General features: G+C 36.4%; 1 protein-coding gene across 1 annotated transcript; it reads right to left on the bottom strand.

Moving 5' to 3' along the window:
- Nucleotides 1–3711: 3711 nt before the first annotated feature.
- On the bottom strand, nt 3712–14025 carry cdc45 (CDC45 cell division cycle 45 homolog (S. cerevisiae)). The gene is made up of 18 exons (XM_055039978.1): nt 13851–14025; nt 13689–13748; nt 12211–12303; nt 11999–12136; nt 11271–11423; nt 11146–11204; nt 10633–10681; nt 10467–10528; nt 9540–9590; nt 9326–9445; nt 8317–8448; nt 8120–8218; nt 7292–7456; nt 6723–6861; nt 6556–6639; nt 5379–5497; nt 5222–5298; nt 3712–4056 (listed from the first exon to the last, which is right to left on the bottom strand). Exons 1-18 carry the CDS (start codon nt 13899–13901, stop codon nt 3992–3994), a joined length of 1716 nt encoding a protein of 571 aa, XP_054895953.1. The 5' UTR covers nt 13902–14025; the 3' UTR covers nt 3712–3991.
- Nucleotides 14026–14067: the final 42 nt, after the last annotated feature.

Here is a 14067-nt window from a genome sequence, read left to right as displayed (position 1 = left end):
AATAAAAAAAAAAGAGGGAAAAAAGGTTGTTGTGTAATAATTACCTAGTTCCATTTTTGTAGAACACAATCAGTCAAAAGAATATTTTTCCAAATTAGTTTCTTTCAAGGTAAAATTTACAACACTTTACCAAAAACTGCAAGTTTGTGTCTGCAGTGAATTTCTGATTAAAATGTTTTTGTTCTTCATTCAGTGAAGTTACTCTCACTGTGTGAAGAATCCAGAAATTTTAATCAATTAAGAGTTTTGATACTTCATAATAAAATGACTAAAGTAAGAGTAAGAAGTGCAATTTAGAAAAGAAAAAATACTCCTAAAAGTATTTTTTTTCCAAAAGTTACTCAAGTAACTGATGATTGAATGAATTATGCTTATGTCCACTAGGTGGCGACCATGTGTTTATGTGAATGCATAAATGTAAAGAATAGGAGAACACACCTGTGAGAAACCTGTGTGAGCAAAACCATGAAAAGATGAAAAGGATATGAGCAACACAAGATGGCTGGCCATTATCAAACACAAATATAACAGTAACTGTAAAAGTAATGTAATGTAACTAGTTACATCCATTCAGCCTTTCGTGTTTTGTTGTAGACTCACCGTCAAGAAACCACTTGCTGCATTTTCATTGGTTGTACAGGAGGCTCTACTTCTGCTTTTCAAAGATGTACAGTTGTGCATATAAGTAATAAAATATGAATCTGTTGGATATGTCTTGGAAGTTGACACCGAAGACGATGGCTCAGTACTATAAATCTCATGGATTTGCTTATAAAAATATTAAAAACAGTAAAATGAATGACCTGGTTCTAAATGTGAGACATGAGAAAAAATTAACTAACACCAAAACGGTTGGGCAGGAGTCTAGATTAGGTTTCACCTGTCTTTCTTTGTTTATTATATTTTGGAGCCATTTCCAAAGAGCTCCAAGCCCAGAAAGAGAAACACAGGCACACAGCCTCCTCCTCTCCACACCCTCCAGGTTCCTTCCTGCTTCCTGTTCCGTTGTCCCTCGCACAGGAAGCCTGGCCATGCAGCGGGTTTCAGAATCAAATCCATGACTCACAAAGTGGTAGATCTTGAGAATATGGCACAGAGCTGAACGCTGTGGGGGGGTTTTCTTGCTTTTTGTCCTGATCTCTACCAACAATGGTCCTCTCATTGTTTCTTAAACAAACGGCTCATGGGGTCGTTAACTCTTTGCACAAAGCTACATTTGTCCCCCACATGCGACCACCTGCTGACACTTGGCTCTGCTCTCTGGTGAGTGGGGTCCGACCAGCTGGGAAGTCTGTTGACCGAATGCACCTGCTGGCTCTGATGTAACTCTGACTCAAGCAGAGAAAAACATCAATTAATCCTGCTTTGTTTTAGAGATTGTAGAACTTCACATGAATTAAATTGCTGCTCACTAATTCAGCTGAGTATCAGTATCACTTTGGGAATGGCTTTTAGCCTCAGTTTTTAAAATTAATCTCCTGTTTGTCACTGTTGTTACTCACCAAATAAACACTGATTAGTGGCTGTTTCGGGGGCTTTTTTCTCATTTTTCCTCTGTACTCATCGCAGCAGCCAACTGTTGCTCTTAAAGTGACACAATGAATTTATTGGGTTTGGCTGTCAGATGTTTGCAGTGACCATTAAAGGTTTCCAGTAAATCCTTCCTTCATCCTCCAGATTGCTTTGTGTGTGTGTGTGTGGTGTGTGCGTGTGTGTGTGCATGTGTGTGTGTGCGTGTGTGTCCATGCATGTGTGTGTGTGTGTGTGCATGTGTGTGTGCATGTGTGTGTGTGTGTGTCCATGCATGTGTGTGTGTGTGTGTGTGTGTGCATGTGTGTGTGTGTGTGTGTGCATGTGTGTGTGTGTGTGTGCATGTGTGTGTGTCCATGTGTGTGCATGTGTGTGCATGTGTGTGTGTGTGTGTGTGTGTGTGTGTGTGTGTGTGTGTGTCTGAAGGCCTTTTTTTTGGCTCATCCATACCACCACATAGGCCCTAGTTGCCAGGTAACCTGGTTACCATGCCGATCTCTGCCTGTTTGCTTCTTCTGGGAAATGAGTTTTTGTTTTTTTCTAGAGGAGTTTCCCCCCATTCAGCTGCTTCAAAACCCACCACCATTACCCTCCCCCCAAAAAAAGTATTTACTCCCCTTGAACTTTTTAACATTCCCACAAACTTTATACAAACTCTAGAAAAAAAATAAATATCCTGCATAATTTAACTTTTTTATTACTATTATTTTGTTTCGTTTTATTTTAAGTGGCAGCATTACATTAAGTCATGTTATAAGGTTATTCCTTCATCAGAAACACGCCTGGAGCTTTGACTAAACGTTCGGTCTCACAAAGCACTGCTTATTTCACATAGTTCTCCTCCTCCAAGCTTCCTCCTCACTGCTCCTCCAGACTAGCGGCAGCAGCAATTAGCAGACACCTGGTTGAACTACGGTATCACATGAAGTGCTTCTCAGTCCAAAGCTCCGAATAATGATTGAAAACCACATAGTGGAAAGGTTTTGTTGTGAAACTTCTTCACTTAGAACCTGAATAACGTCAACATTCTCTACAATAAACATTTAGATTTCAAACTAATTAAATAAAATGTTTATTTTTATAAGCTTTCATCTCTGAAATTACAGAAAAATAAATCTGTTCATGAGAAATTGAAACAAAAACTGAAGTTCAAGAAGTCCATCAATCAGTAACTACATTTGGAAAAATAAACATCCTCCTCCTCATCATCTCCTATGTATCTGTAAACCACAGCATCATGGAGGAGTGATGGCGTGTTTGTTTACGTTAACGCTCTGCAGCGGGTCGGCTCAGCCTGGGGCTGGACCACTTCCTGAGCCAACGCCCAACAGCCCCGACCCCAAGAGGTCACGATCGGATCCTGATCCGGGGACGATAAGGATCTTAATGACTCACCCACCACCAGAACCCGACCTACATTCTGTCCAATGTGGGTCAAGTTCACCACATTAACCTTTGACCCGCATGCTGAGCTCCTGTTGTTCTCAGATCCAGCAGGTCGACTTCACATCTTACACTCTCTGGGTTTCTGTGTTCACAGTAGAAACCAGACATTAATGTACACTGAATAAAAAGACATTTTCTGGAGTTAAATCAGACCAAATGTTTGTGTCAAGAAGATAATTATAATTATTTATATTGGCTCAAATATAAATAATTCAGCAAATTGTTTATTTATTGCTAAATGCCAGAAAACTTGGTAAAAGCACTTTTTAGAACATTTTTGTAGCTTTATATCTCATCAAGATTAATACAAAAGACATTTATCCCTGATACTGACCAAATATATGTGAATATTTGAAATCACCAAAAAAAATCTAAAAAAATGTTTTTTGTCAACTTTTCTGGCACCTACCAAACAGAAATAAATTTTGTAATCCTAACAATGACAAAGCAATAAATGTTTGATCTGATTTAACTTCAGTGAGAAAAAAAAAAAGTTTTTTTTTATGTGTTTCACTTCGTCCATCACAAGGTGTTTTGGTAGAAAATACCAATAAATACATTTAGGGAACACTGCCTGACCTCCGGATGTTTATTATCACTGCCTGATTGCTGTAGTTGTCATAATTTATTATGCTGTTTTAGGCACTTATATTACACTTTTGTTACGTTGAGCGGAATTTCTCAAAATTTGTTTTGATTTTTCACAGGCAGAACAGACAACATTTGAACAATCGATGAGTTTAAATGATTTATTAAACATGTCTATAATGTAATGTAATATGCACCACATCTTGGATTAAAAAAGCAAGAGATTTAAAACAAATGTTAAAGTTCAAAACATGGATAAGAGACCTGTACAATATACACATAAAACCAATTAAAACCAATAAAACAATGCTTAAAGTTTTTGTGCTGGTGATACTTTAAGAGTCTGGCCAGACCAGATTATTCCTCCAGAGTAAACCCTGGAGGAATGCGGACCTGGTCTGAAAAGCTTCTACGGCTGTCAGGGTTTTTATGACAGCAGAGTGATGAGGGCGTCCAGGAACTTGCTCCGATCCTCCGACTTCAGTTCGATTACTGTAAACAGAAACACACAGATAAATAAACTGTGAACATAGAAAAACGACAGAACACATCCATCACAACCCAGGTGTGTGTCTTCATGCGGCAGATTCCCTGGAGGAAACTGGGAAAATAAATGCTCTGGATGTTTGAGGTGGGAATGACTGGAAATAATCTGAAACATTTCAGAGATGCTGAAACTGACAGGATAACTCAGGAATTATGTCTTCTGTGGAGTTTAGCTTTTAGGACCAACATGAGACAATACTGCCACCTGGTGTCGAGACAAGGAGGCAAACGTTTTCCTAAGATCCGTCCCAGTCTGTCGAGATTTCCTTTGAGCAGCGAGTATCAAATGTTTCCGTCATTATTACACAACGACGCTTTAGGGCCGTTGAAGATAGAAAGGTGAAAAAGATGAAAAAATTAAAGCCAAAATTTTTTAGAATTAAAAAAAGGTGGTAATAAATAAACTCTGAAATCTCCAGTTTTCCAAGAAAAAAAAAGTTTTTTCTAGAAAAGTCTTCAGATAATTTCAGTTTTGTCTATTTTGACTTTTCATACTCAAAAAAAGTTTCTTTCTAGAAAATGTCAAATTAATCTCAAAATGTATTTATTTCTTGCAAATTTTAAACTTTTTTTTTAAGTTTCTTAATTTTTTTCAACAAAATTTATAAAATTATTATAAAACTTTCTACGTTTTTTTGAGGAAATGTTTTTCTATCAGCGAGGGTCCAAAAAGAGGGAAAACTGAACATCAAGACCGGCTGTGACAAAGTAGCCTTCATTACCACTAATAAAAATTGATAAATTTTTTTATATTTTCCAAATAATGCATTATGTTCATGGGGTTTTATTTCTGTTTGAACACCAAAGCAAATGAACTTTTATTATAATGAATTTTCTTCCTTGAAAAGAGTAAAACAATGCAGGAATCTGCTGGAGGAAAGATGATCGTTTCTCTGATGCATATTATTAAGTCATGCACAGTGATTATACCTGAGCAAGTGAGGCCTGCAGAGCCTTAAATGTTCTCTGTAATTTTGTGATTTCCTGGTTGAGTTGTTGATGCTCTGAGTGACTTTGATAGACTGAATCACTTTATTTATGAAGTAGTGTCACAATTTCTACATTAACGAAGGGACAGGGTACCTTGAGACGGTAAATAAACGTCACTTACTCGACGTGTCAAAGTGATCATGAAGGGTTCTGGAGCTGGTGCTCTCTGCAGCTTTTTCAAAGGCCCGACCAAAGAAACTTCAAGAAAAAACAAACAGTGTTCACGGTCGAGAATAAAAAGTTCTCAAGAAGCTTGAGAACTGAAAGTGGAAACTTACTTCTTCTTGTCTGACGTCTCTGACTCTGGAGGGATTCCCACAACAATGACGGTTCCCTTCTCCACGTCTTTAGGAGCAGCCATGATGAGAGGAAGCAGCTTGCAGCGTTTGTTCCTCGTCTGAACAAGCAGGACAGCAAATAAACGAGCGGAAAGCCTTTAATGTCTGAATCGGAGTGAAATTCAAGCACTTTTCAAACTTTTCCATTACCACACTGGAGGTAAAAATTGCACAAATGAACTAAAACAAATCTCAGTAACACTTTGATGGGTTGTGAATAAAAATACTGTCATGACGCCGTAATGAACATGAATAAATCTTCATGAATATTTATGACTGTTGTCATAAAGTGTCATTTGGTAAATCATGATACTCTTAATATTAAATTCACATTATTCAAAATATCTTTGTTATGACAACTTGACATTAACCAAGATATTATGATCTGACATAAATTTGCTTTAAAGTATTATTTCTTAAACTTTAAAAATTATGTAGCTTTATGTTATTAAAGTTAAAGTTTAATCAGTAATACTTTTATAACAAATGTATAAATTATATTCCTGTGCAAATTAAATGTTTGAACACAATTTAAGAAAAAAGTTAAAAAAGAAAAATTCTGAAAAAATTTCTCACCAAGTTTTCTGGCATTTAAATTAAAAAATATTTTATAGATCCCAAAAGGTAATAAAATATTGCTGTAGCTAATTAATTCAAAATTCTTCAATTTCTTTTTACATGTAGTCATGGATGTGGGTAAGAAAGATCTCCTGTAGCAGTCTGTATTAAAGCAAATCTGAAGAAGCCTCTGACCAAAGATACTCTGTTTTTGTAAGACAGTCTGTAGCAAGAAGGCTTTTAGCAAATAGAAAATATTTTAACTGAAGTTTAGTCTGATTTATCTTCAGACAGTGAGAAAAACAAATGTGTCTGTCCTTTTAATACGAACATCAACATATCTGGTTTTGGCTATAAATAACATTTCACAAATTTAGGCTTTTCATCAAAAGGTTATTTTGCACTTTATTACAAAACTGTGCAGCACTTTCTAAGACTTGATAAAGAAATCAAGGAGTTTACAAACCTAGAAAACACCTAGTAGAAAGTCAAGGATATTGAGGGATTTAAAGCGACTGTGAGATCATTGCCTCCAGAATCAAATGCTGTGTGTACTCACTGAGTGGACGAACGCCGTCAGCAGGTATTTGCAGAGTAGAGTTAGCGCCAGTGGTTTGGAGAAGAGCTTCACATCAGGTGTTCCCTTCATGGAAGAACAGAAGAAACAGGATTTTACCTGGGAATCTGCAGCTCAGCGGAAACATCTTCAGGAGTAAACAGCCGTACCTCCATGAGGTAGCAGTAGAGGAAGGGTCCCTGCGACAGGATGATGTTGGTGCAGATGCAGCTAGCGACAGTCTGCTGGATGGCGATCAGCTTCTTCTTCGCCAGGTCGATGCCTGATAGGAGGCGATCAAGGTTGCTCCTGTGTAAAACAGATGGAAACAAATTAATGTGCACCTGAATGCATGCGGTATTACTATTGATGCAATGACAGATTATAGTTTTCTCTGTAAGATCTTAATATTAGCTGTACGAATTTAGGACGTTTTAAGTCAACAACATAACACTTTTTTTGTTTTTGCATGCAGCGGTAAAACCAGCAGACCAAACGTTCATGAGCTCAGATTGTAATGTCTGCTAATTATCACCAAACCAAAAAAGATTAACTTATTGCCAAATAACCGACTGCGTTTCTTTTAAGCTCTTTGGTTGTTTTTTATTTTGTTGAGACCAAAGTTCAAAAACGAGCTAAATGTGAATTTGGCACCTTTACGTCCCCTTTAAAAATGTGCAACGTCAGCAGCAGAAAGGCGACAGCATTAAGATGAGTTAGCACTGGAGTTAGTACACACCGTGAGAGGGCATCAAGTGCTTTGATGAAGTTGTCGGTGGGGTCGTTCTCGTCCCGCTCCGTGCTCTCCAGCAAGGCGGCGGCGGCGTGCACCATGTCGCTGGCCAGGAAGCTGTTCTTAAACCCGAAGTGGACGCCAAACGTCTGAATGCGAATGTCCTTCATTCTGTCACATTCACAGGAAAATATGAAACCGATGTTAGAGCTGGTGAAGCAACAGATTGCTTCATTAATTTATTGTTTTCTTCTTCTATTGGTGCCATTTAGTTCTTTCTATTTCGTTGTTGGCTTCGATCTCACCCCATGTACCATTATCTTGTACATTATTGGTTATTTTTAATCTGCTGTGGAAGTTTAAAGTCCTGAATTGTTTGGGTCACATGGAGGTCTGTCACAATAAGCAATACATTTATCAATCACATGACAAATTATAACAAGCTCTATAATTTCCATGTTTATGATTTATTGTTTTTCTCTACCAAAAATTGGATGACAAAAAAGTCTTCAGTCTGGTGCTTTGGCCCTAATTAGTCCTTTATTTGAAGGACAAATTTGTTTACCAAGAATTCATCGTTTTTTTAATTTGTTTTGTTCAGTCATTTTGAACATTTAAAATGTTTTCCTCTTCCAGTGTTAAATGTTCATTTATGTGTGAAAGTTCCTTAATCACTGAAAATGTGTTCTTGTATTATTACTTGAAAATTGTCTCAAAACAACAATATTATCATTTATCGCAATAACGTCTGGAACAATTTGTCATCCAAAAAGATTTGTTATTGTGACAGAGTGATGCACACGTAAGTAAGAGTTTTTTAACTTCTGTACGTACCCGTATTTATTAGACGACTCCTCAATGACGTCCCTGAGGTTCTCTTTAATCGTAATGTCCATTGACTTAAATTTTTGTTTAACTTGTCTCAGTGGTAGCCTGTAACAAGAATGAAATATGCACACATACAGACAAACACAAAATAAACAACAAAAACAACAGGAAAACTCGGCACTGTTGTCACACAAAGCTCGTACCCCATGTCAGCCAAGAACTCCTGGAGTTTCTTTTGTCCTTTTAGGGTCCAAAGCTTGAAGTTGCATGCTGTGTAGTAGGAGTTGCAGATGCTCTCATATAGAGACCAGTGTTGGTACAACGCCAGACGAAGGCTAAAGAAAAGCGTTAAGAGAAAACATCTTATGGCAAAACAAGACAAAATTCAAGAATCTATAAGCAATTCAAGGACTTCTGATGTACGGTTAAAATACCAAAACCAAATTTAGTTTTTTTCAGCTAATACAAAGTTACAATCTTGGTATCAAAATAGAGCGAACACTTTGAAAACTCCACCAAATGTTTAAGTATTACAGCAGATGCTATAGTTTCAAATACCAAGGAAATATAAGTAATTTGGATATATTTTTGTCCCTTGCCAGAATTTTTTGCACTATGAAGTATATAAGTCTTTTAGAAATATCATAAATAAGGTTACAGACTTGCACAAACCATAGATACAAGTTACCTGTGGAAAAACTGATGCAGCCAAGATAAACCAAAAACAAATTTATGGAGATTTAAGTAAAAGAAAAAAAGAAAAATACATGGGAATTTTGCCTTTGGCAGAGGTTGGCATCACCTATAAAACCGGAAATTTCCTGTGTTTTTGGTAAAAAAATTTTTTGACATTTTTATATGTCTAAAACTGCTCTTTTTTATAGCCACATGTATTTTTCATTCAATAAGGACATAAAACAATAAGGACATGATATATTTGACTTCAATTAAGTGGTTTTATTTTTTTGGGAAATCAAGAATAAAAATAAATAAATAAATAAATAAATAAAAGGGGAAAAAAATATAATTTAAGGCAGATTTTATTGATGAAAAAGAATTAAATAAAAACCTCCAAAATGTATTGATTTTTTGTCACTACCAGAGCTCCATATAATGTCTGTACTTTTGCATCGAAACTTTTTGAGAAAGGTTGCATCAGCTTCTCGTCTGGTGTTTGTGTATGTTTGACTGAGGGGCCTGAATGAAGGATACTCGTATTGAAAGGAGATCCTCATGCAGTCGATGGACAGAGAGTTTTCCTCATCCTCGTTTCGGTGGTTGTGTCGGGAAACGTGGCGCTGAACCGTCGCGATGTCCGACACGTACTTCATGCTAAAACGAGAACATAAAATCTCTCTGAGATACGAATCAAAAAGGTTTTGATTCGTATCAAAAACCTTTTTCAAAATGCAGACGTTTTTCTTACTGGGGGATTTTATCATGAACCCACTGGTCTGTCAGGCCGATGATGGCCCACCTGTAACAACAAACAACAGAGTTAACACACAGCTGCAGGGTGACGGGTCCAATATTACCCTATACTATCATTTCATGTTCGTATATCTTTCCCACAGTAAAATTCAAGCACTTTTTAAATAATTTTCAAGGTAAGTTTTCAAACTTTTTCAGCACCAGACTTTGTAGATAAAAACAATCCAAGCTGACAAAAAAACAGTTATATTATAATATTTATTACTGTTATTAATATCTTTTGGTAGTATTCCACCAATATAACAAAATTTTATATTTTAAAATGCCTCAAAACACCAATTTAACGCCACCATTTAGTGTCAAATAGTGTTTATTATTTATTTCTATTTCGCTATTCATTGATTATTTAACATAATTGTACTAAGACGGGAACTATGCCCCAATTTTGTTGTACACTGTTGTACGATGAAACTAAAGACGTTAAAATCAATAAGTCATTGAGACAATGACAAATTAGGGAAGATATGTTTATTAAATTTAAACAATCCAAACAAATTGTGCTAATTTGCTAAAATTAAATGATATACAAACAAAATTACAAAAAAAAATTCTTTTAAAAAAAATTCCTCATCCTCATTTTGTGGAAATTAGAAAATAATAAAGAATTTTGGTAATTTTAACTGACCTAAAACAAACTTTGTACAACAAAGAAAATGTTACTTTGATTTAAGTTCAGACAGTGAAGGAAAAATGTCTCCTTTTATTAGGTATATGAAAAAAACCTATGATTTCAATCTTAAATAAAATTTTCCAATCAAATGTTCAATGGAATTTTATTTTAAAAAATTGTGTTTTTGAATCCAAACCAGCTGAAGCATTTTCAAGCCCCAGTATGGACCATGATGTTCAGAGACAAACTCACCACAGCATGTCCTTTGTGTCTTTAGTCAGGACCCAGGCGAGCTCAAAAAACATCATGGCCGCCTGCAAACAGAAATGACTCAACATGGCTGCCACACATCCATCAGGGCCAAAATGAAAGAAAGCTCACTATGAATTCACTTTTCTCTAATGTTCATCCTACTCACAGAGGTGCCGTGGTATTCATACTGCTCATAGTCGAACAGGATCTCCCTCCTGTCAAACATATCAGAGTTAAATTATTATCAGCAGAAGGATTTGAAACGTCTGAGTCCTTTTTCAAAGAAAGACGCACAGACTGAGCTGTTTAAGTCTTCATGGCTCCATAACAAACTGTTCTGCAAATTTTATGCTGATATTCTGGTAAAAAATTTAAAAATTCTTGTAGCCTGGTCCTAATATTCAAAGAAAGGCCTGACTGAAAACCACATTTTCTTTCAGTTGTAATTTCTTTTTTTAGAAAAGAAAGCAAGATAAAAATGGATTAAAATCAGAAATTGGATGTGGTATAAAATAAAATCAGAGATTTATTTTTAAATAAATCACCCGGTTCTACGGCAGCGTGACGAACAATTTGTTTCACAGATAATCGGAGAAATTGAGAATCGACAAAAACATGAAAGAGATTTAGAAAACAGAAAATGGAGATTGTGTCTTTATGAAACAGATCATCTGATCACCTTCTGGCCTCCCACTGCCTCTTTGCTCTCTGCCTTTCGATCCGCCTCTCGATGGCGCCCTGCAACGTCACGACAACAGTCAGCTCAGGTCCTCAGCTCCACTGCCGCCGCGACACTCAACTCACTTCATCAAATCTCCTCCGTTTGCCCGACGGCTCCGAGCCTTCATCGCTCTCGTTCCCGGAGTCTTCGCCCTCCTCATCCTCGTCTTCGTCCCTGAAGATGTCATCGTACGTCGGCACGCCGAGGTCATCGTCCTCTTTGATGAGCAGCTTGATCTGCAGAGGAGAAGAAGACAGAGGATGAAACAACAAGAAGGACGCCATCATGTCCCCATTTGAGACAAACCAAAAACCAAAAAAGATCAGAAAGAAACAAAGGAAGGAAGGAAGTAACTCAAGGAAGAAAGGAAGAATGAAAGAAAGGAAGCAAAAAATAAGAAACAAAATGGGAAGGAAGCAAGGAAAGAAGAAAACAAAGAAAGAATTGAAAGAAAAAAGGAAAAAAGTAAGGAAACAAAGAAAGGATGGAAATATAAGATAGAGTAGGACAGAAGGATTCAAGGACTGAGGAGAGAAAGATGCATCCAACAATTGAAGGATGAAGGACGTAATGAAGGAAATAAGCTGAAAGGAACTAAGGACCTAAGGAAAGAATGAAAGGGAGGAAAGAAAGAGACGAAGGAACAAAGTATCCAAGGAAGGCAGGACGCGTGGGAGGAAGGAAACAAGGAAACAAGAAGGAAAATACAAATATAAAAATCAACTCTTGTATGTTTTTTTCCAGACTAGATAAAGTTTTGTACAAATCCAGGTTATTTTGCCAACAGAAATAAAATCAATAATCAGGTCACCTGGGTGTCGTTGTAGACATTAATGACATCAACGGGTCGGTGCGTGTCGCAGATGAAGAAGATGGAGTCACTGTCCGGCTGCAGCATCTCCAGCAGGTCGACGTTGGCGCCGCAGTTTATCAGAACAAAATACCGAAACTACAACACAAAGGAAAACTCTCAGTCCAGAGATTCAACATGGCTTCCTATAGGAACCGGCAGGTGAAACTCACCTGTTCTTTGTGCTCCAAGAAGGCGGTGCTGAGGTCCTGCCAGCCCGAAACCGGTACCAGAGTGTACTGGATCTGATCACAGTGAAACAGCGCCTAAAAAAAAAAACTCCATTAATCTCCACATAAACCATAATAATTCAACTTTAGAGTTTAGTCATCAGGCAAACCTGCTCATGCTAATCAGTGCAAATAATTGATAGGAATTATAAGCCTGGCAGGCTGTGTTCATTTTGAAACACTTTATTTTGTGTTTCACTAACTCAAAAAACAGTTCATGCAATATATAAAAAGAAATCACAAATGAAAACAAGCATAAAGTATAAACTTATAATATTTCCCCCTAATTCACATAAAAAGAAAAGCTACTCAGCTCAGAAGACTATTACAAACATATTTCAAACACACAAAAATTAAACAATTATTATTGTTCAAAAATAATTTGAGAATTTCTTTGAAACACAGAAACATTTTTAGATTGTTTTATCTCATTGTTTCATAAACTGGGACCTTTAATTGAAATGCTATCTATCATCGCTGATCTGAATCTACATATTTTTGAAAATGTCAGGACCATTAAATTTGCATTTGTCTTCTCTTTACAAATCTGTGTTGAAAATGGTTTGGTAAAAAACGTATGCACCTTGTATATACATTTTAATAAAGTTTAACTGTATTAATGCTGGGTTTGTGTGATTTCTGAATTAAAATTTAACCAAGTTCTTGTGATTGACAGAAGTTTAAATATTGTTTATGTATTTCTGCTGTTGTTTTGTCTTGTTTTTTTTTTCCAGAATTGTGTTTTCTCCTTTTTTGGCTTGTGCATGAAAAAAGTTAAAAATAAACAAGAAATAAATAAGTAAATATTGAATAAATTAAATAAATAGCATTGCTCCTGGGGAGGAGATTCAACTGGAGGGATAGGTGATAATCTTTACTCTTAAACCCAGCTCAATCTGAACATCTTGATGCTTAATTCAGATTTTTTTTTTTTTTAATAAAATTTGACATTCTTGCATTGTGGTCATTATCAAACTTATGTGTGAACCAGACATTTACATCCATAACATTTTTTATTACTGGCTGTCAATAAATCAAACTAAACTTTATGCTTCACATCAGTTAAAATGACCTAATTCAGTTTGAGCAGCTAAATGTCACAATAAATGATTTGCTAATAGATTTTAAATCTCAGATAGTGAGAAGAATAAGATTGTATTTGCATGTGTTATTGTAATAGTCTTAAAGAAAAAAACTGGCAAAATTAGGTATCATTTTTCCACTATTGCACACAGCTTAAACATAATGTAAAAAACATATTTATCAACTCTTAAAACACTAGGAAGGAGATAATAACAGATTTCTTCATGTATTTGTCATCATCATATGAAGTTTAAACAGGTTTCCTTTGTTATGACTACAGCAGCTTTCTGGGCCTTAAAAGAGGAGATAATTCTCGCTGACAGGACTTTTCCCCTTACCTGAAGTATCTTACAGGCGCAGAGAGCATCGATGTCTGCTGCAACCAGGAGGACGACTCTCTAAATACAAACAAAAACACATAAAATCCACTATTCACCGACTGGAAAGCTTATGATCTGACGCTAGCTTAGTTAGCCAACAAACAGCTCCGAAAAACCTACCTGGTTGACAACAACGTCATAAAAATCCTTCTTTATGTCGGCGATAAACATGTTTAAATCGCGATTAAATACGAGACAAGCTTGTTAAAAGTCCGTAGTGGAGAAGCTAATTCAGCTAATTCAGTTTGCAGTCAGTGTAACTGTTTCCACTGCCACAGCTGTTGTGTTCCGCATTAGAAATCAGGCGCCAACTGCACGCGTCACGTCCAACCAATCA

This window comes from Poeciliopsis prolifica, unplaced genomic scaffold (assembly GCF_027474105.1).
Source record: "Poeciliopsis prolifica strain line A6 unplaced genomic scaffold, Auburn_PproV2 SCAFFOLD014, whole genome shotgun sequence".
NCBI lineage: Eukaryota > Metazoa > Chordata > Actinopteri > Cyprinodontiformes > Poeciliidae > Poeciliopsis > Poeciliopsis prolifica.
This window is presented reverse-complemented; position numbering and strand designations above follow the sequence as displayed.

Excerpts from the sequence above, each read along its gene's own strand:
- cdc45 (XM_055039978.1), bottom strand. The coding sequence starts at position 13,901 with ATGTTTATCGCCGACATAAAGAAGGATTTTTATGACGTTGTTGTCAAC. Across the intron at positions 6,862-7,291 it reads GCACTTGATGCCCTCTCACG|GAGCAACCTTGATCGCCTCC; the intron begins GTGTGTACTAAC and ends TGTTTTACACAG. Across the intron at positions 5,498-6,555 it reads TGACGGCGTTCGTCCACTCA|ACGAGGAACAAACGCTGCAA; the intron begins GTGAGTACACAC and ends CTGCTTGTTCAG.